Here is a 22,069-nt window from a genome sequence, read left to right on the forward strand (position 1 = left end):
CAAATTTTATGGGAAGAATTGCAATATTGACATAAGAAATATAGGGAAGGGTCAATATGGCTTAAATTAGGGATGAAATACGCACAAATATACCGTTTTAAAATTTAAACATATAAAGTTTCGTGGCAAAGATTCTATCACATCTCATTAATTTCGGTAGGCTTGTGGCAGAAGATGTAAAATCTTTATTTTTTGTCCCAGTTCACCAAAATTTTTAGTTGTGTATGTGGTCTAGTTGAAGATTTCATTATGAGCTTCGACAAAACTTATGTTTGTATAACAAAGGATATGAATGGGCGAACCCTGACCGCAACCTTAACGTTCTGTGCCATTTTTCTTTGTTGCTCTCAATGAATCTTTACCTCACCTAAAACTGAAAATTAAAAATCCAATATAGGCCTATGAGCAATAAAACTATTTTAAATGCCTCTCCGTCCTAAGACTTACATAACTGACAACAAAGATCGAAATCATGTCACACCGTAACATTTTATAATGTAAACTATATTGCTCGTGCCAAACCGTTCGTTTTTTAGTTTTTATAAATGTTTTTTAGTTTTTATAAAACTTTTTGATAAGTTCATCAATTTCGCGCAGCCATCTGTTTTTTGGGTTATAGAATCGTTCTGTCCTAAAATTAAACTTCTTCCGTTTTAGACTCACAACTGTAAGTATATATGAAAATATATTCTCCAGTCGTGTAACTTATATTCACATTTTCGAGTCTTGAGTCAATTTGTGTAGTGTCACTATGTCAATTTGGGTAGTAAAGGGGGGACGCTTCATGTTATATTGTTTGAAAACAACAAAGTGAATGGCGTACCCGGTATAAAGGGCGTTTAGTTTCACATAGGTAAGGATTTTGTTGCGACCATCAAAGTTTGTTCAACAGCTGGGTATTACAAAGCTATATTTCACTATATTTGAATCAAAACTCTACATCAGCTTTCCACTTCCACAACAGAACAATACAAATTTTACCTTGGATAATATTACCAACTTTATTTTAGCTGATCCTTTCTGTTTAAATCTGTTTTGCAACCATTTGGAGACCATGGTAATTCTTTATATAAATCTCGATGTTATGATTTGGCATTCTTACATGGGGTATAGATCTGAAACAATTTTACAGTATTGTAAGCTATATGGGAACTTGAAAGTACACATGAGTACAACTTACGTTACGTGTACAGCATCTTTATTCCTTTACTGATTCATTGTTACAGTAGGAAAAGTTTATCAACGTATATAGTTGTTGGGGAAAGGGGCGACGCGGGCAAAGATAGGACTTTTTACGGGTACCAATTAACTTATTTTACGAGTACCTATTTGTTGACAGACAAAAACAAATGTTACATTATTTTTTTACAGTATTCTCCATTCTATTCTATTCTGTATGGGTGAGGTCTGTGAGGACCTGGGATTTAGGCCAGACTTGGCCCATTACCCCAACACCCTTGTACGTCCGGAAGTGACGTGCTCGCGGTAGTGAAGTTCTTGTTATCATGTTCCGACTCTAGTGTTCCGATCAAGTCCCGTTTTCTGTCCCGATTCTTGACCCGTATATATAGGACTCCATCTGCAGACTATTTCTGCGAACTCGTTCTCCGTTCCGACCAAGTCCCGTTTTCTGTCCCGATTCTTGACCCGTAGGACTCCATCTGCGGACTATTTCTGCGAACTCGTTCTCACACGATTCGCGAACATCATTCGAGAACTACACTCGTACTCACAACGTCATAACCGGACGCACTTCCACAGAAGGTTTATCTTCGTCTGGGCAGCGAGTCACCACATATATGCAACTTTGTGGGTAATTGTTTGTTTTTTCCTGTGTATGACTGTAATTTGGACAACCCATAAGTGACCGCTGGGTTGGAGCAATGTCCGTTAAGTGTCTTGCCCAAGGACACATACGCCGATCAGTGTTAGTACCGCCGTCGAGCATCGAACCGGGGGCACTTCGGTTCTCGATGCAGGCGCCTAAACCACTGAGCCACGGCGCCGGACCTACAGTATTCTCACGGTCCCACAAAGTGCGCGGCAAATAAAGGTGGTTACTGCTGTTTAGAATCAAAATTTGGTGTTTAACGAATACAACACATTTTTTAAATGGTTGAAAAGGCATAACAATAAGATACTTATTTCAAATGCTCGCTGAATCATATTCAAACTTTCAACATTTTGTAGTTTGCAAGTTTGAGTAATCAATCCAGTATCGTACGGTAGGTAAATAAATAAAACGGAATAGAATGTTCACACAGTTTGATTTTGTCTCATAAAATTAGTTTTAGTTTTGTCGAAAAAACGAGAAATGTACATGCCAAAAATAGGCAGGAGGCAATATGGTTTACATTATTCCACTATTATTTCCATATTTCGTTTTACAAATTGTATTTGTCCTATCTTACCTGCAAATCGCTTAGATTACAGATAAACCTGGTGTGCGAATCGCTAAATAAATTTTTGTGTGTTTTAATTTTTTTTTAAAGTGTTGCCAATTAATAAAGGTATGATAGTACAAATTCTTAGTATTACCACAAATCCGTAATAAATACATTTATTTAATTTTGGAAATATTTTTGTAAATGTCTTAGCCCACTCTACTATAATAAAAAATACGTCACGGTCACAACTCTTCTAATTTATTTTAGCTTTACCAAGAACTTAATTAAGTTGTTAACATCAATACTTTGTCCATATATACTAGGGTGAGGGAAGATGGGACATTTTTGGCACAAAATATCCAAATATCCTGATCGTGTTTTAAACAATTAAGTCTATGGAAGTCAGAAGGGTATAGTTTTATAACTCATTGAGTGTACTTTGTTTACAATTAAACGGGACGGGAAAATATAGTTAAAAGGTGTCCCATCTCCCCCACCCTACTGTATAGTAGGGTGGGGGACGGTGGGACATATTAGCACAAAATATCCAAATATCCTGTTCGTGTTTTAAAAAATTAACAACGATCCATTGGAATCGTAAAGATACGGTTTATTTATAATTCTTCGAATTTTCATTGTTCTGAATGGGACAAGAAAAATGATTAAACAGGTGTCCCATCTCCCCCCACCCCACTCTTTCTTCATTTATAATTTATGGAAAGTTCAGACTGGTCAACGAGACATAAGTTTCTGTGACGTGCTCCCTGAGTCTTGATTTTATAATACTTTTCCACATGAGTTTTGATTTGATCTTGGGCAATGCCATGCAGTTAAAAGATATGTATACAACGTTTCACACTTCACACAGTAAATGTATTTACAACTATAAACATGTTATTCTATATAACTAGAAAATGTAAAGGCGCTAATAACACAAAAAAGCATGGAATAAATCCAAGAGACCATTTTCTGCATAGTTTTGCTTGGTATTAAACCTTACACTTGGGCGACTTGCAGTAAAACTACAGAATTAAACATAATGCGGATTGAACTGTTCCTTTTGGTATATCTTTTTGTAAATATTTTCTAGCATGCTCAAATCGCAGCCACAAACGACGTAGCTGCAATACATATAATGCACTAAAGTTATTTTAATATTAACAAAGGTGTTCAGGTTGTGTACATTCAACAAAATGGACAAGAGAGCACAGCTTTAGTGAATGGGCGTGAAAACTTTACACCGCCATTTATATTATTAATACCCAACTATGAACTACAGAGCAACTTTTAGGTGCATCTTCACTTTCCATCATTTGTTATTAATGTATAAGAGTTTGACACAAATTTCAGAAATTATCACTTTTAATTAAAGAGGAAAAATCATTCTATGTGCCACAGCTTTAACTTATTCATCACAATCCTCGCAACCATTAATTAAAAATTAAGTGAGAACAATTTTTTTACTTATATGCTACCTCTATTTGATGATTCTGCTTAATATGTTCCACTTTTTCAGCTGAAACACCACTCCAAGTGTTGATTAAACTGGTATTCTCAATGAAACCTGTAATGTTCTAGGTGATTCAACATGACATACTTAATATATGACCAAGAAAAACACTGAAAGCTAATTTACAATAATCATCAAGGTCCAGATAATGAATGTTAAGAACAGGTTGTAGCAGGTTGCACTACTACCAAAAATAATATTCAAAGACATTTAATTATATTGGGTCAAGTAGGCCTGGTTAGTGGTAACAACCAGCGACTGTACCGAATAGGCCAGCATTTTATATACAGCTTCAATGTATGAATGAATCTAACTTAGTATATCCTCGCGTGGCCGGAAAATGACAGCCATTATCTCACTGGTTTAACAACTCGTGCCAGCTTACGAGTTACCATATATATGTTACTTTGTGGGTGATTATTTTTTGGGTGATTTTTTATGTATGGCTGATAATTTGGACAACGCATTAGTGACCACTGGTTTGGAGCAATTGCCATTAAGTGTCTTGCCCAAGGACACATACGCCCACAATGGTAGCAGCGTCGAGCCTTGAACCCATTACTTCTGGGTTACAGGCAGGCGTGCTAACCACTATGTCACGGCGCCTGACATTATAAGGCATAGCCTAGCAAAACGTACAAGTTTTATTTAGCATGTATTAATTACACCACAATAATTATAATAGGCCTACTTGTATTTTTGTTTATTTCACTCAAAGCTTCTTCATATTTTGGTTGTTTTGATTTGTTGCTTCTACTTTTTGGGTTGTTGAAGACATACAAATGATTAGGACCAAAGTAGATTCTTAAAAATGGGTAACAGCATTGTATTTTTATGCACAAATTTTAAAATATTACAATAATGTTTAAGAGAATCCTCATTGTTTTACCTATCATTATCCTGAAGTTTTTGTATACTTCTCACCACCTTTCCATTGACCAAGATCTGAATATTATCAGCAAGTGATTGAATATAAACATCTTTTCCATCATTTTCAACCAATGCATGTTCTCCCAGGATTCTGTAAAAAGAATAACAACTAAAATATCCTAAGTACCCATTATGCAACCTATTTACCCATGTCCACTCATCGTTATTTTCGCTTTTTCAGCACTGCCAATAGTTGACTCTCCAGGCATCACCATGTGTATGATGACTTTACACAGATCTGGTTCCTCATTTAGATTCCAGAAATGTGGAACCATTTCTTGGTTTCGCTAAAAACACATGCAAAAATGCATTTTAAAGATAAGTACAAAAGAAATAAATGGTTCGTTGTTTTCCATTGAAAGTGATATACAAGCATTTAAGTAGGCAACATATAATCACATATTTTAAATCAAAAAGTTGTATATATTTTAGATTTAGTAAGAACACCAACTATAGATTTTGACTTAATTCCTATTTAACTTTGTTTACCTCATTTTTTTGTTTTTGATAAATGTAAAAATGATTTTCCCATTCTTTGAGTAACTTTGCATTTTCATCCCCATGTTTTTGAAATTTTACTTCTAACAAATTCTGCAACTATAATATTAACTTTGGATGAGCTTCTTGATATTAAATTTGATCTATGTTGATATTGAAGATGAAAACGACAAAAGCTTGTAATATATATTGTAATATGGTTTAAAGAATGTTAACAAGGCCAAAAAAATAAACATAATTTTGAATTAAATCTTATATTATAAACCTGTGATATAAATAGAGTAACTGTATAGCTTAAATATAGGCCTAAGTTTCAATGCAAATAATGTACTTAATTTATACACCACCTCTGATGCTTTCATTAAGTATTCGTGTTCAGTTTGTGACTTATTTTCACTATTTGGATAAGCCCTTTGCACCGCTTCTTCCCTTTCCTGAAACTTTTGGTCAAACTTACTTTAGTAAGTTACTCAAAACTTATAAGTCTCTTAACGAAAAGGATGAAAGTAATAATCTTACTTCATTTTTAGAAAATTATGTTAAAAAAAACAGATTTTTTGTTTAAAACCTATTGAACACTGTAGTTAAGACTTTGTAAAAATATTAAAGTACACTAGTTTAACTTATAATACTGTGGAATAACATGGGTACCGTTAGCTCATAATATGCCATATGTCGTAATCAAATTTTTAACAAATATAAGTTAAAGTAGTAAATTCCCAAGGTTGAATCATTGTTGCATTTTATTTTGTAAGATTAAGATATTGTTCTAATACAAAAACAGTGGCTAGCTTTCAACACAAAGACAGTTAAATTTTCTTCTGAATAGAAAACCACCTACCCTACAAAAATAGGTAAAAACGTCACACCTTTTTAACATCATTTAAAGTTCGTTCCAACTCATTTTTTAAATCTTTCATCTTGATTTCCTTATCAAAGTTCTCCAGTAACTTCTTTAGCTTCACATTATATTGTTGCTTCTAAAGTTTTGTAATTATGCCTTTTATATACTGATCACCAATATAAAACCACAGTTAATATAAGTATCATATACAAAATATTGCTCATGAGCAATTTAATGAAAGCCACTTATTTGAGCAGTTTAACAACTTTAGAAGTTATTACATGGGTGTTCTGTTTTACTTCATGCTTGTTACTATGTTAAGTATGTTGTAACTTTGTGGTTGATTATTTTTTTGTGAAAAATGCACCCATGAAGGTTCGGAATAACCAATTAAATTTACAGGTTCCATAAAAAATTAAATTATACTCTCGTTTCCAGCTTCTCATTTCTTTCAGATTCAAACCGGTCTACGTTAATTTTTAATTTCTTCAATTCACTGTTTTTCTTTTTGATCTGCATCAATTTTACAGGTTACTTGTAACAGTAAAAGTTGTATAAGTAGTGTGTTTGCATTTGTGTTTGGTAATGTTTAGGTAAGTTAAAATATAATATAAAACAGCATTTTAAATATATAAATATAAACTTCCAAAATGAACACCACAATATATATATACATATTTAAATTAAATAGAAACAAAACACTCAAACGTTTACGTTTTTCTTCTCTGACTTGTGGATTTTCCTTATTTCCTCTTCACATGCTTTTACACGTTCAGCAGGTGAACTATACCTCTTTTCCTAAAGTTTGAATATGATCAGTAGAATGAAATAGTGCTGTCCGGCACCGCACAGTTGGTTAACGTGCCTGCCCACAATGGTAGCACCCACAATGCAATGAGCCTTGAATCAGTACTCTCTAGAATGGAGCCTGGTACTCTAAGGATGCTAGTAACACAATCTTAAACATAACCGTTATCCTCACCTGGACATGCCAATGCTAGGATTTAACACCCCTACAATGTTACTATATCTATATGTACAATGTATATAAAATTGCTTGGATGGTTCCTAGCTTATTGTACTTGATGTTTGATATACGAAAGAATAATTTAGTTTAATCCACTTACAAGTTCCTGTTCATCACTAGCCAAATCTTGTTTGTAATTTTCTTGAAGATCCTTTAATTCTTTTTCATGTTTCTTTTTCAACATCACAACTTCGAATTTCTTTTAAAAAATGAAAATTAAAAATTTAAAACAATAAACAAACTATCTACAAGTACTGCATTAATGTGTTTTTAAAATAATGTAGGGACAAGTATGTTCAAAAAGTCAACCAAATATTAAAAAAAATCCTGTCATATTTTTTTCTTATGTAGGCATATATACTTCATACCTGCTTTTTCATGTAAGCCTCTTTCATTTGTTGAAATATTTCTTCATTAAACCCTTCCATGAAAAGTAAACTTTGCTCCTGTAGATCTAAATGTAAATATAAAGCTATTTGGAAGTTGCCAATTGGAGTTAGTTAGTGTGTGAGTTTAAAAATAACCTACGTAACGGTTAGAAACATAATACTTTTTTTCAGAAACATTTTACCGAGAGACGTTTATGGTTAGAAACCTAATTTTGGAACACATTATTAGGTTCCGGAAACCTAATACCTATATTTTTAACAACCAAATTACCAACCGTCAGTGGGCAGCATGGAGCTAAAATGCAATTTTACTGAATAAAAATAATGAAAAAGAGTTACACAACTCACGCACAACAATGTGTATATTATGATAGTTAATCAACGAGCTAGTCATGTATTCAGCTTTATTGTTGAAACGAAAGTCAATTTAACAGTTTATGAACCTATAAAAGCACATTATTATATACACTTCAATACAATATAATAGAAATATAGTCTATGGACCCATTAAAACACAATACAGTACAAATAAAATCTATGGACCCGTTAAAAAAACAATGCAGTACAAATATAGTCCATGGACCCAATAAAACACAATACAGTAGAAATATAGTCTATGGACCCATTAAAAAAACACAATGCAGTACAAATATAGTCTATGGACCCATTAAACACAATGCGGTAGAAATATAATCTATGGACCCATTAAAACACAATACAGTAGAAATATAGTCTATGGACCCATTAAAACACAATGCGGTAGAAATATAGTCTATTGACCCATTAAAACACAATACAGTACAAATATAGTCTATGGACCCATTAAACACAATGCGGTAGAAATATAATCTATGGACCCATTAAAACACAATACAGTAGAAATATAGTCTATGGACCCATTAAAACACAATGCGGTAGAAATATAGTCTATTGACCCATTAAAACACAATACAGTACAAATATAGTCTATGGACCCATTAAAAACAATGCGGTAGAAATATAGTCTATGGACCCATTAAAAAAACACAATGCAGTACAAATATAATCTATGGACCCATTAAACACAATGCGGTAGAAATATAATCTATGGATCCATTAAAACACAATACAGTACAAATATAGTCTATGGACCCAATAAAACACAAAACAGTAGAAATATAGTCTACGGACCCAATAAAACACAAAACAGTAGAAATATAGTCTACGGACCCCATAAAAACAATACAGTAGAAATATAATCTATGGACCCCATAAAACACAATGCGGTACAAATATAGTCTATGGACCCATTAAAACACAATGCAGTACAAATATAGTCTATGGACCCCATAAAACACAATGCAGTACAAATATAATCTATGGACCCAATAAAACACAATACAGTACAAATATAGTCTATGGACCCATTAAAACACAATGCAGTACAAATATAGTCTATGGACCCCATAAAACACAATGCGGTACAAATATAGTCTATGGACCCATTAAAACACAATGCAGTACAAATATAGTCTATGGACCCATTAAAACACAATGCAGTACAAATATAGTCTATGGACCCCATAAAACACAATGCAGTACAAATATAATCTATGGACCCAATAAAACACAATACAGTACAAATATAGTCTATGGACCCAATAAAACACAAAACAGTAGAAATATAGTCTACGGACCCAATAAAACACAAAACAGTAGAAATATAGTCTACGGACCCCATAAAAACAATACAGTAGAAATATAATCCATGGACCCCATAAAACACAATGCGGTACAAATATAGTCTATGGACCCGTTAAAACACAATGCAGCTCATCAATTATCAATGCTGGTAGAAATATAGGGACCCATTAAAACACAATACAGTAGAAATATAGTCTATGGACCCATTAAAACACAATACAGTAGAAATATAGTCTATGGACCCATTAAAAAACACAATACAGTACAAATATAATCTATGGACCCATTAAAAAACACAATACAGTACAAATATAGTCTATGGACCCATTAAAAAACACAATGCAGTACAAATATAGTCTACGGACCCATTAAAACACAATACAGTACAAATATAGTCTATGGACCCCATAAAACACAATGCGGTACAAATATGGTCAATGGATGCATTAAAAGCATAATGAGGTAGAAATATAGTCGAAGAAATCTCTAAAAATACAAGGCGGTAGAATTATACAACCCATACTAGAGCATGACTGATAGTAGCGTTTTTGCTAATTTGACGATTACTCAGAAGAGGGGCATTAATATTGCTGTGAGTTAACCAGACAAACGAAAAAACATTCATCATTATAAATTCAAAAAGCAAACTGGTCCGCAAACATTACCTAGTTTATAAACCTAAGTTACTATCAATTAGTTTATAAATATTGATAGCTTTTAGAGCAACCAAATATTGGTTATATGCAACTTAAATTTGTATAATATTAGTATCACATCATATTGAAAAAAACAATGTCAGTCAGGCTCCAGTGTATAATCCCAATCGTAAAAACAATGCAGTAAAATATACAGTCTAGTCTTTATACAGTAAATTAAACAAGGCAATTAATATAACAGCTTCTTCTTTCTTTTTCGCTTAAATGGAGATTCAGCTACAAACTCATCATCAGAACGCACTTGTTTGCATGGGGACCCTGTAAAATAATACATAGTTAAGTATATCTGAAGACGTTAATAAAAAAGAATACTTTGTGTTAAAAGGGACAACTATTAATCAGGTGAACAAAGACAAAACCTGAACCACTAAAATTAAATTCAAATGAGTAAACATGCAAAAGATAGAAAAGCATGTGTTAAAAAAACAGACAAGATATGAGCATACATTTAAAGGTATATGCAAAATAAAACAGACAAATTATCCATAAATACCACTCACAGGTTGTCACAACACGTCGAGCTGGATAAAAAAGGTTGTCTGCGGGCCACCTCGCTTTGCATTCTTCTTCCATCTTAATTTCATTAAACTGCTTGATGCGTTTCCCATTTTTTGTTTTTAAATCCCGCACACGGTAAATATCTATTACTTCAGCATCATCAGAAAATGCAACCCGAATAAACTTTTCATCTTTATCTGCAAAATAAATGTCAGCATTTCATTTTCACATAAAAAACAGTTACCTGCTTGACGTTTATGTTAAGTCCAGATGTAAAAATATGTAAAATTAAGTCCAGAATTTAAACTACTCATTTAAATATACAAAGTAAAAGTACAACATAACTTACTTAAGTCAGCACACACAAGATCAGTCTCTTTATCTACCGCAGTCGGATCAGAATCAGTCAGTGTAACACCTCTTTCTTCCTCAGCAGAATTGGGATCAGGCAGTCTAGCACCTCTCTCTTCCTCAGCAGAATTGGGATCAGGCAGTCCAGCACCTCTCTCTTCCTCAGCAGAATTGGGATCAGGCAGTCCAGCACCTCTCTCTTCCTCAGCAGAATTGGGATCAGGCAGTCTAACACCTCTCTCTTCCTCAGCTGAACTAGAATCATGCTCATTACACTTTTCATCTGCAAAATAATTTTAAAATAAGGAATTTGGAAAGCTACAACGTTTATGTTATTTTTAGTTGTTAATAAAAGGATTATTTATGAAATGTGGCTTTATAATAAATTAAAGAAATATGGCATTTATGTATGTTATAAATATGGATGAATTCTAACCATTTGCTAACTGTTGCAATGTTGTACGACCCTGTTCCACAAGCTCATGCGGATGCGAAATGTCATACACCTTATGAGCTACAGCAATTGAGTGACCTTTAGACCTAGCAATGGCAATTTGAGCTGATTTCGATTGTTTACTTGCAACCATCGTAATTAACTTCCTGACATCTGTTACTGTTATATCCTTGTTTGTTGAATGAAATACTTGACTGCTTGTTTTCTTCCAATATCTATTAAATTCTGTTGACTCCATTTTTCTGTTACAACTTATTGAAGGAAACACTTTATCTAACTTGGTTGATTTTTGTTTTTTTGTTGCCCATAAATGATTTGAGGTAGTCCTCATATCGTGCAATTCCTCAACACTTAGCACTAAACAGGCATGTTCATTTTTTAACTTTTGGTCTTTAACGTATATACTATAATTTCCTTTCGGTGTTTTTTCTGCTGAATCTAACTCTTCTATTGTGACTCCGGTTAGCACAGATGGTCGACAACCAGCTCGACAAACGACTCTTAAAAAAACATCACCACATAATTCTTGAACTTCTGATTTCGACAAACTGCCAACTTCACTTCTGCGTAACTCAGCTATGGTCATTCCATGATTTTGCTCATACTCTAAAATTGCCCGGTAGGGCTGTGGCAAACCACTCAACTTTTTTCTAGAGTGCTGTTTGACAATGTTTTGCCTTTTTTCTTTCCGTGCTCTTTGTCGACTCAACCAAGAAACTGTGTACTTTATTAGTTTATGAACACTCTCACTCATGTACATTGGATATTCCAAGTCTACAAACTCCAAAAAGTTTTTTAATGTAGCCAGGTACGCATATTTTGTTCCATCTCGGCCATCACCAACAATGCTCTTTTCAATATTGATAAAAATGCGCTTGGGGTCTTGTATTTCACTAGGATTTTGAATCATCTTTTTAACCTGATTCATATATGTTTTAGCTGTATCTGCATTGACTGGATTTCTTTTTCCAACCCCAATATCTTGTAAATGTCTCTCGTACATTAATAAAATTTTGTTGTACTGTGAAGTTTCAGTATTGCAATCGACCAACATATTTTGAAACTGAGTGCCTTTTATATCAATGTCTGGATGAGCTTTAATGCAGTGCCTTTTTAAACACTTTACTACAAGGTGACATATGCTGCACTCATATCCATTAAAATCTTTATAGTTTCCCTGTTTTTGAAGTTTTAACTCAGAGTCATAGAGAAGCTTGCTTTTTGGCAAATCTTTATGGTGATTGTTATAGTGTGTTGTTACATTATAAAACATTTTGGAGCAGTAGGGACATTTTCTTTGGCGTCTGGAATGAAAAAAGATTAGTCTGTGAACACAAAATCATAAAGCCAGCAGACACACTTAAAATAATAATAGAAATATTTAGGTTTTGATTTTTGCACTTTCAGTAAACACAACATTGCAGCCAAACTTAACAAGCATTGCATTGCAGGTTGCCTCTAGCACTTACTGAGATAAAAATAATTTAATGTGTATGTTAAGGATATACCATTCCATAAACCGATAGGAATTGTGGATCATAGGCGAATTGCCTTCCATGGATTATTAAAATTAGGTGCCGGCATCATTAACCAGTAAGGCCTAAGAAACATTTTGACATTCAAATTTTCACTAGTAACTGATTTTACTGGTTTTACTAAAGATTAGCCTACTTATGATTAGCCTACCCATCTAAAGATTAGCCTACCCATCGGTTACACTTTAGATGGAATGCAAAAGAATAAATTGCGATAAGTGTTGCTTTTTTGGTCCATTTATACTTAAAATATAAAACACTTAAAAAAAGTTAAAACTTTTGGTTCGACCCAGAAATTTAGAACCTTAATTAACTTTTATAATCAGATTATCAGAAATACACACACATTTGAAAAATATCATCTTACCTGCCAGATTTCGAAATCTTTCCAGTTTTTAATATTGTACTACTTTTGGTGGATAACGGTGTACTACTTTTGGTTGATAATGGGGAAGAAGTTGCACTGAAACATAGCATATGTAACATAACAAACTATTGCACAAATAAAGTAGGTGATTCAAAAATGCGTTAAAAACTCGAGCTTTATTGGGTTTGCTTGTGGACAATAATACCCATTTTAATAAAAAGAATATAATATAATATCAATATATATTGTTAAAAAGACGTGTCTTAATTGGTATAAACAGATGAAACATTGGTGCAATTTTTATGCATGTTCATCGTGGATAATGTAACGATTATTTGCACCATAATACCTTTGATAACCTATTACGATTATTACATCACAAACAAGAATGTAACTAAATACACATACTTCGAGCTGGTTCCAGAACAGGTTGGCTGATCACTAAATATCCTGTAAAGAGAAATTATTGTTTATTAACCAACCATGATGCAGGGCTGATATTAATTATTAAAAGGAAAAACATAGTATTAAACTGATTTACTGCCTATACATTAATTTGCAATGTTCAAATAATATTCGTATTGCAGTAGTATATACTATGTTGCACATTTAGATATTCTTCTTAATAAACTAGATGCCCATAGACAATGTATATAACATTAGAATGTTAGATATAAATAATTGAACTTCCAGACTCCAGTCTTAAACCCAACCTGCTTTAGCCACGAGGCAAGTACACTTATTGCAAAGCCATGGCTATGGAATAATAAATATTGAATTAGAATATACATACAGTGGCGCACCCAGACGGAAATAAAGAGGGGGGGGGGGTGGGGGGGACCAGTTCGCGACCTCTTAGGATCATTTAACCAGGGAGGAGTTGGCGGCTGTGTAACGTAGCATATTTTAACCTAGGACGAGTTCGCGGCCGTGTCAAGTATCATATTTTAACTGGGGACCAGTTGGCGGACCTGTAACCTACCATCGTTTAACGTAGCATCGTTTAACGAGGGATGAGATCGCGGCCGTGTAGCATAGCATCGTTTAACCGGGGACGAGTTCGGGGACGTTTAACGTAGAATCGTTTAACGGGGGACGAGTTCACGCCGTGTAACGTAGCATCGTTTAACCGGGGACGAGTTCGGGGACGTTTAACGTAGCATCGTTTAACCGGGGACGAGTTCACGCCGTGTGACGTAGCATCGTTTAACCGGGGACGAGTTCACGCCGTGTGACGTAGCATCGTTTAACCGGGGACGAGTTCGCGGCGGTGTAACGTAGCATTGTTTAACAGGGGACGAGTTCACGCCGTGTAACGTAGCATCGTTTAACCAGGGACGAGTTCACGCCGTGTAACGTAGCATCGTTTAACCGGGGACGTGTAACGTAGCATCGTTTAACCGGGGACGAGTTCACGCCGTGTAACGCAGCATCGTTTAACGAAAGACGAGTTCGCGGCGGTGTAACAACGTAGCATCGTTTAACCGGGAACGAGTTCACGCCGTGGAACTTACCATCGTTTAACCGGGGACGAGTTCACGCCGTGTAACGTAGCATCGTTTAACAAAAGACGAGTTCACGCCGTGTAACGTAGCATCGTTTAACGAAAGACGAGTTCGCGCGGTGTAGCGTAGCATCGTTTAACCGGGGACGAGTTCACGCCGTGTAACGTAGCATCGTTTAACCGGGGACGAGTTCACGCCGTGTAACGTAGCATCGTTTAACCGGGTCGAGTTCACGCCGTGTAACGTAGCATCGTTTAACGCATCGTTTAAGACGAGTTCGCGGCGGTGTAACGTAGCATCGTTTAACCGGGGACGAGTTCACGCCGTGTAACGTAGCATCGTTTAACCGGGGACGAGTTCACGCCGTGTAACGTAGCATCGTTTAACCGGGACGAGTTCACGCCGTGTAACGTAGCATCGTTTAACCGGGGACGAGTTCACGCCGTGTAACGTAGCATCGTTTAACCGGGGACGAGTTCACGCCGTGTAACGTAGCATCGTTTAACCGGGGACGAGTTCACGCCGTGTAACGTAGCATCGTTTAACCGGGGACGAGTTCACGCCGTGTAACGTAGCATCGTTTAACCGGGGACGAGTTCACGCCGTGTAACGTAGCATCGTTTAACCGGGGACGAGTTCACGCCGTGTAACGTAGCATCGTTTAACCGGGGACGAGTTCACGCCGTGTAACGTAGCATCGTTTAACCGGGGACGAGTTCACGCCGTGTAACGTAGCATCGTTTAACCGGGGACGAGTTCACGCCGTGTAACGTAGCATCGTTTAACCGGGGACGAGTTCACGCCGTGTGTAACGTAGCATCGTTTAACCGGGGACGAGTTCACGCCGTGTAACGTAGCATCGTTTAACCGGGGACGAGTTCACGCCGTGTAACGTAGCATCGTTTAACCGGGGACGAGTTCACGCCGTGTAACGTAGCATCGTTTAACCGGGGACGAGTTCACGCCGTGTAACGTAGCATCGTTTAACCGGGGACGAGTTCACGCCGTGTAACGTAGCATCGTTTAACCAGGGACGAGTTCACGCCGTGTAACGTAGCATCGTTTAACCGGGGACGAGTTCACGCCGTAACGTAGCATCGTTTAACCGGGGACGAGTTCACGCCGTGTAACGCAGCATCGTTTAACGAAAGACGAGTTCGCGGCGGTGTAACAACGTAGCATCGTTTAACCGGGAACGAGTTCACGCCGTGGAACTTACCATCGTTTAACCGGGGACGAGTTCACGCCGTGTAACGTAGCATCGTTTAACAAAAGACGAGTTCACGCCGTGTAACGTAGCATCGTTTAACGAAAGACGAGTTCGCGCGGTGTAGCGTAGCATCGTTTAACCGGGACGAGTTCACGCCGTGTAACGTAGCATCGTTTAACCGGGGACGAGTTCACGCCGTGTAACGTAGCATCGTTTAACCGGGGACAAGTTCACGCCGTGTAACGTAGCATCGTTTAACCGGGTCGAGTTCACGCCGTGTAACGTAGCATCGTTTAACGAAAGACGAGTTCGCGGCGGTGTAACGTAGCATCGTTTAACCGGGGACGAGTTCACGCCGTGGAACGTAGCATCGTTTAACCGGGGACGAGTTCACGCCGTGTAACGTAGCATCGTTTAACCGGGGACGAGTTCACGCCGTGTAACGTAGCATCGTTTAACCGGGGACGAGTTCACGCCGTGTAACGTAGCATCGTTTAACCGGGGACGAGTTCACGCCGTGTAACGTAGCATCGTTTAACGAAAGACGAGTTCGCGGCGGTGTAACGTAGCATCGTTTAACCGGGAACGAGTTCACGCCGTGGAACTTACCATCGTTTAACCGGGGACGAGTTTACGCCGTGTAACGTAGCATCGTTTAACGAAAGACGAGTTCACGCCGTGTAACGTAGCATCGTTTAACGAAAGACGAGTTCGCGCGGTGTAGCGTAGCATCGTTTAACCGGGGACGAGTTCACGCCGTGTAACGTAGCATTGTTTAACCGGGGACGAGTTCACGCCGTATAACGTAGCATCGTTTAACCGGGGACAAGTTCACGCCGTGTAACGTAGCATCGTTTAACCGGGGACGAGTTCACGCCGTGTAACGTAGCATCGTTTAACCGGGGACGAGTTCACGCCGTGTAACGTAGCATCGTTTAACCGGGGACGAGTTCACGCCGTGTAACGTAGCATCGTTTAACGAAAGACGAGTTCGCGGCGGTGTAACGTAGCATCGTTTAACCGGGAACGAGTTCACGCCGTGGAACTTACCATCGTTTAACCGGGGACGAGTTCACGCCGTGTAACGTAGCATCGTTTAACCGGGGACGAGTTCACGCCGTATAACGTAGCATCGTTTAACGAAAGACGAGTTCGCGGCGGTGTAGCGTAGCATCGTTTAACCGGGGACGAGTTCGCGCCGTGTAACGTAGCATCGTTTAACAGGGGGCGAGTTCGCGGCCGTGTAACGTAGCATCGTTTAACAGGGGGCGAGTTCGCGGCCGTGTAAGGTAGCATCGTTTAACGAAAGACGAGTTCGCGGCGGTGTAGCGTAGCATCGTTTAACCGGGGACGAGTTCGCGCCGTGTAACGTAGCACCGTTTAACGAAAGACGAGTTCGCGGCGGTGTAGCGTAGCATCGTTTAACAGGGGGCGAGTTCGCGGCCGTGTAAGGTAGCATCGTTTAACGAAAGACGAGTTCGCGGCGGTGTAGCGTAGCATCGTTTAACAGGGGGCGAGTTCGCGGCCGTGTAACGTAGCATCGTTTAACAGACGAGTGCACAAGCTGGTGTGTTTGAATCAACAACGAGTTCTGGAATTTTACACCGGATGCTTGTTGAGCCCAAACATATTAATATGTCAATTCGTCGGCATCTTATCTAGACCTATCTGGAATTAAGTTAAAGTATCCAAAGACGCACAGTAAGCTAACACATTACATATGGACACATTACGCGAATGCGAATTTATATTTCTGTAATGGTTGAAGGGAATTGTTACCATTTATTGATATCAAAAAGGGGGGCTGGTCCCCTTAATTTCACTCCCCCTGCATGTGCCACTGTATACATACAACAATTTAACAAATAAAAAACATAAATTTAAAACAGTTTTGTTTTGTAACCTTTCAATGCTTGTTGTAAAATTCTTGACAACATCTCGGAGCATCTGTTTTTTCCTTCTAAATCATAAAAACATTGGAGAGCTACTTAGTTATATATTATAAAAAAGGGGAAAAGCAGACTTGCGCAAAAGTTTTTTAAGTAAAGAAACTAATATAGTCTATAATATATAATTATATAGCCTATGTCACCAAAATTCAACTGGCTTTTTGCGCATTATAAAAGTTCAGTTTTAGTACTAAAAATTAAAGACACATTTTTTTAAAAATATTATATAGTGGGTATCACCATGTCAGTGCGAGACCTAAGGAACATTTTAACACTAACAATTTTACTAATCACCAGCTAAAGGATTGCCCAACAGACTACAAATACAGTACTAGATAGTACTCGTAGTAGGTAAGGTACCTGTTACATTCTCGTCCTAATAAATGTACATTATTTTGTGTACAATTAAGAACATTTTCATTATCTTCACTTAACACTTCTGAATCTTCACTTACTTCATTGAAATCTTCTTCTTCTAAATCTCTGTAATAAAAAGAAAACTTATGCAATGTGGAAACAGGTACAAATGGTGATACCGAGTCTGAACAATCGCATTCGATATACAGCAAATTCAAATACCTTTCTAAAACAAACGAGTCGGCATGAACGGATTCCACTTCACCATCACTTGGACTACTCACGGAAGAATCGGTAATTAAATTATAAAAACTTGACACGGACGACATTATTTTACAGCATACACATTCAATAACTCTTGCTTCTCAACTTCTGTAAACTAAATTCCCTCCTAACTGAAAAAAATACCCACAATGCAAAGCCAGAAAAACGTGTTTTTACCTGATTCATTGTTACGTTCAACATACCTACTGTTACGTCAGGCAGCAGGGCGCCATTTTGTATGAAAATAACACAGCGGACATGCGGAAATGCACATATTTAGCAAATGAAAGGAACTATACGCATAAAACAATTTTAACGATGGAAAAGTGAAAAAAATGTATTGACGTGTTACTAAAATAAAAACTCTTGCTTCTCAGCTTCTGTAAACTAAATTCCCTCCCAACTGAAAAAAATTACCCACAATGCAAAGCCAGAAAAAACGTGTTTTTACCTGATTCATTGTTACGTTTAACAAACCTACTGTTACGTCAGGCTGCAGGGCGCCATTTTGTATGAAAAATAACACAGCGGACATGCGGAAATGCACATATTTAGCAAATGAAAGGAACTATACGCATAAAAACAATTTTAACGATGGAAAAGTGAAACAAATGCATTGGCGTGTTACTAAAATAAAAAACGAATGTAAAGAAGGCCAATTTGTTAATGTTTTGGCTAATTGTTGGTACCCGAATTGGGCCAGTCATCGTTTTCTAAAAATGAACACCATGAACTCGTAAAAATAAAAGTTTGCGTGTTGCTGTAAACATAGCCATAACACTCGACTTAAGAAGTTTTAATTGGAATACATTTTTTCGTACTTGTTATTATGAATCAAATTAGGTTTGTATGTATTTGTCACTGTGGCTGACTTCTTGATAAGCTTTCGGCCATATGTCTATGAATCTATACGATCATAAAAGTTTCGCGGGATTTTAATATTCAGATATTGCACCAGTAAGTTGCTCTTCGGTGTCCCCACTGATCAGACTATGACAGAAAAGCGATAAATGAAGTATAAACCCACAACACTTGACATGAGGGTTGATGTGACGTCACGTGACAAAACCAAGTAAAATATTTTAAAATAGACTAATAGAGCATTGTCAACACAACTACCAGAACTTATCTCGCGCGACTGAAAGATAATTTAAGCCTTGGGCAATTCTCATGAACCAGCTCTCTGTTGGCCGAAATTATCGATGTTTTACAACATGATCAAATGTCGTCCTTCCCTATCATCTGACGTCAGGTCGCTGTCACGTTATTTTATTCTTCATGCATAATTCGCCATTTTTCGTCCGCCAAAATTAAAATTAACCCAACTACCTTGTACTGCGTCTCCAGATCAACTTATTGGCCACAGGCGGCTCTGAAACTATTGGAAAATAATGCCACTGAAACTCACCACAAAATACTTTCTATCACAATAGCATATAGGCTACGCTAATGGGAGTAAATATTTTCGTTCCACAGATATATGTAACTTATACGTTTGCACACACACGAAGAGTACATGAAGTACATATAGAAAGCATAAATTTATAAAAAAAATCCACTTCACCTGTAACTCCTTGATCAAAAAAACGTATCGGTCGGTAGCCCGGTTTCGGTGATGCCAGGATAGAGGATATACACGAAAAATGTCATTGTTAATAATCTCGGGTTTCGAAAATCCTACGTCTACACTCTACAAGGTGATCTCTGTTTGAATCAGAAGGAAATACCCAACAAGACGTGCGTGATGAAAAATTTCCCAAACCAAATAACTTCACTAAACAAGTGTTATAACGGCATATGTAGATTAAACTAAAACGTTAAAAGTAAATCGTGCCCACCACGCATCATCATGGAAACAAAATATTTCTGGAAAAAATATATTTTGCAGCAGTACAATTAATAATAAAAAAGAAATTTGTCAGTAAATAAGCGAATACATCCCATAAATGGCAACGAATAAGAAGTTAGCGCCACCTAGCAGAAAATGTGCAGAAATAAAGACTTCCGGGGCAGTGGCAATGTTATTAAACTTACAAATAATACTATACGAACACCAAATTCTTTCTGTTCACTCACTTTAAGCGCTGTTCACTTAAAGTTTGGGTGTGTTTCGTTGGCAAACTGATTACCGCTAGAAAGCCGGAGACTTGAATTTGGATTCTAGCTCCGGTAACAGCCAATTAAATAAATTTAAATAAAAAATACTGTAAACTTTTATTGTCAGCTAAAGTTAAAAATCCACTCCCGACACAGACCCACAAAACCGTATTCACTTGCGCAATACATTTAACCCATGCGCCAGTTTTATATTCACTTGCGCAATACATTTAACCCATGCGCCATGATGTTTTTTATGCGTGCGCCGTATTACAGTGCAATAACTGCTGTAAAAAAAACTAATTAATTGAATATGTATTATTGCATTTACAAAGATTAATAATTTTATAAAGTTATTTAGAAACCTTATTACGATTGTATAACATTATCGGCGCTGTAGCACACTTGGTTAGCGCACCGGCATCCAACCCAGCGGTAATGGGCCCAAAGGTCCTCCCCGTGATCACAAATGGGTTGTCCAAATTATCAGTCACACTTAAAAAAGTAAAACAAAATTATAATAATTATACCCACAAAGTAACGTCCTTGGTAACTCGTAAGGTGGCACATATGCTGGTGTTTGAAACAGAACACCCGTGTTATAACGACTGTCGTTTTCCGGCCACGCGAAGGTAAAGTAAGTTACATTCATTCATTATATACGGTTTCGGAAACATAGTCCAGTTTTTGGAAACATAATCATACAGACTCAGAAACATAATCCCATATCTGGTAACATTATAATGTTTCGGTTTATGGTAATATTGTTTCGGAAATATTTTCTGAAACATAAAAAATCGTTCTCAAAGACGGCAAATTGTGTTTTATTATTTTTTTGTTTTTTTCATATTTTCAGGAGCGCGTTTAAAATGCGTAAAAACACCCCGCGTTACTTTATTTTTTGTGGTAAATTCAAAAAGCGACCGTTTTATTGATTCCAAAAACTTTGCTTATTGAAATTGGTCCAGTATAGGCGGAGATATTCGTCCTCAAACAGTGATCTCTAGCGCTATCCTATTTTTACTACGAGCTCCGTGATTGTGACGTAGGAACGTACTATAGGCACGTGCTGACTGATCCATTCGTGAAAGCGAAGCATGCGTTTTTTTGTTCTCTCGTTTTTCGCTGAAAACACTGCCTCTCGCCTTTCAGAATGAGAGCGGCCACGCTTCAACAATTTTGTCACGTGTTTTGTCACGTTCGTAGTACACTTCTCATTTTTTCGCCATGCAACTTTCAAATCAGCTTTATGAATTTCACGTGTTTGAGCTGGAGTATCTTTGGTTATACTGAACCGATTAAAACAAGTAAGGTGTCGTTGGAATTAGAAAAACACACTCTATATATTAAAGCGATGTACATTTGGGGTGTGTTTAGGCCCTTTAAGCGAGAAGCACCAACTACATTACTAAACCACTTTACAACCGTCTTGCCCGCTAATAACTGTTTCGTCACAATCCTAATTGTAATGTCATACACTGCCGTAGCTCCGTGCATA

The 22,069-nt window shown here is 37.1% G+C and overlaps 2 protein-coding genes across 9 annotated transcripts in view; both read right to left on the reverse strand.

Moving 5' to 3' along the window:
• Positions 1-3,238: 3,238 nt before the first annotated feature.
• LOC149738535 (kinesin-like protein KIF13A) overlaps positions 3,239-22,069 on the reverse strand; it is a 29,346-nt gene continuing 10,515 nt past the window's right edge. For 2 of the 4 annotated variants that reach the window (XM_089874125.1, XM_089874122.1), the window contains exons 13-24: positions 7,565-7,650; positions 7,297-7,395; positions 6,884-6,967; positions 6,596-6,682; positions 6,195-6,305; positions 5,673-5,765; positions 5,317-5,424; positions 4,975-5,114; positions 4,787-4,918; positions 4,589-4,701; positions 3,863-3,951; positions 3,239-3,508 (exon numbers count right to left, since the gene is read on the reverse strand). In XM_089874125.1, the coding sequence (XP_089730251.1) occupies positions 3,410-3,508; positions 3,863-3,951; positions 4,589-4,701; positions 4,787-4,918; positions 4,975-5,114; positions 5,317-5,424; positions 5,673-5,765; positions 6,195-6,305; positions 6,596-6,682; positions 6,884-6,967; positions 7,297-7,395; positions 7,565-7,650 (1,241 nt within the window). In that variant the 3' untranslated portion in view covers positions 3,239-3,409. The remainder of the gene's footprint in view (positions 3,509-3,862; positions 3,952-4,588; positions 4,702-4,786; positions 4,919-4,974; positions 5,115-5,316; positions 5,425-5,672; positions 5,766-6,194; positions 6,306-6,595; positions 6,683-6,883; positions 6,968-7,296; positions 7,396-7,564; positions 7,651-22,069) is intronic. The other 2 variants (XM_089874123.1, XM_089874124.1) reach the window with 2 other exon arrangements.
• LOC149738536 (uncharacterized) lies at positions 7,976-21,387 on the reverse strand. Of its 5 annotated transcripts, none has more exons than XM_089874131.1 (9): positions 20,039-21,387; positions 18,214-19,852; positions 17,808-17,864; positions 13,598-13,639; positions 13,190-13,285; positions 11,270-12,591; positions 10,832-11,116; positions 10,485-10,679; positions 7,976-10,242 (listed from the first exon to the last, which is right to left on the reverse strand). In XM_089874131.1, exons 2-9 carry the CDS (start codon positions 18,537-18,539, stop codon positions 10,154-10,156), a joined length of 2,412 nt encoding a protein of 803 aa, XP_089730257.1. In that variant the 5' UTR covers positions 18,540-19,852; positions 20,039-21,387; the 3' UTR covers positions 7,976-10,153. The 5 variants fall into 5 exon arrangements, with proteins under 5 accessions (XP_089730257.1, XP_089730258.1, XP_089730256.1 ...); XM_089874132.1 differs by having other exon boundaries at positions 18,214-18,336; positions 18,433-21,385; XM_089874130.1 differs by having other exon boundaries at positions 18,214-21,387.

This window comes from Ciona robusta, chromosome 3 (genome assembly GCF_009617815.1).
Source record: "Ciona robusta chromosome 3, ASM961781v2".
In the NCBI taxonomy this organism is placed as follows: Eukaryota; Metazoa; Chordata; class Ascidiacea; order Phlebobranchia; family Cionidae; genus Ciona; species Ciona robusta.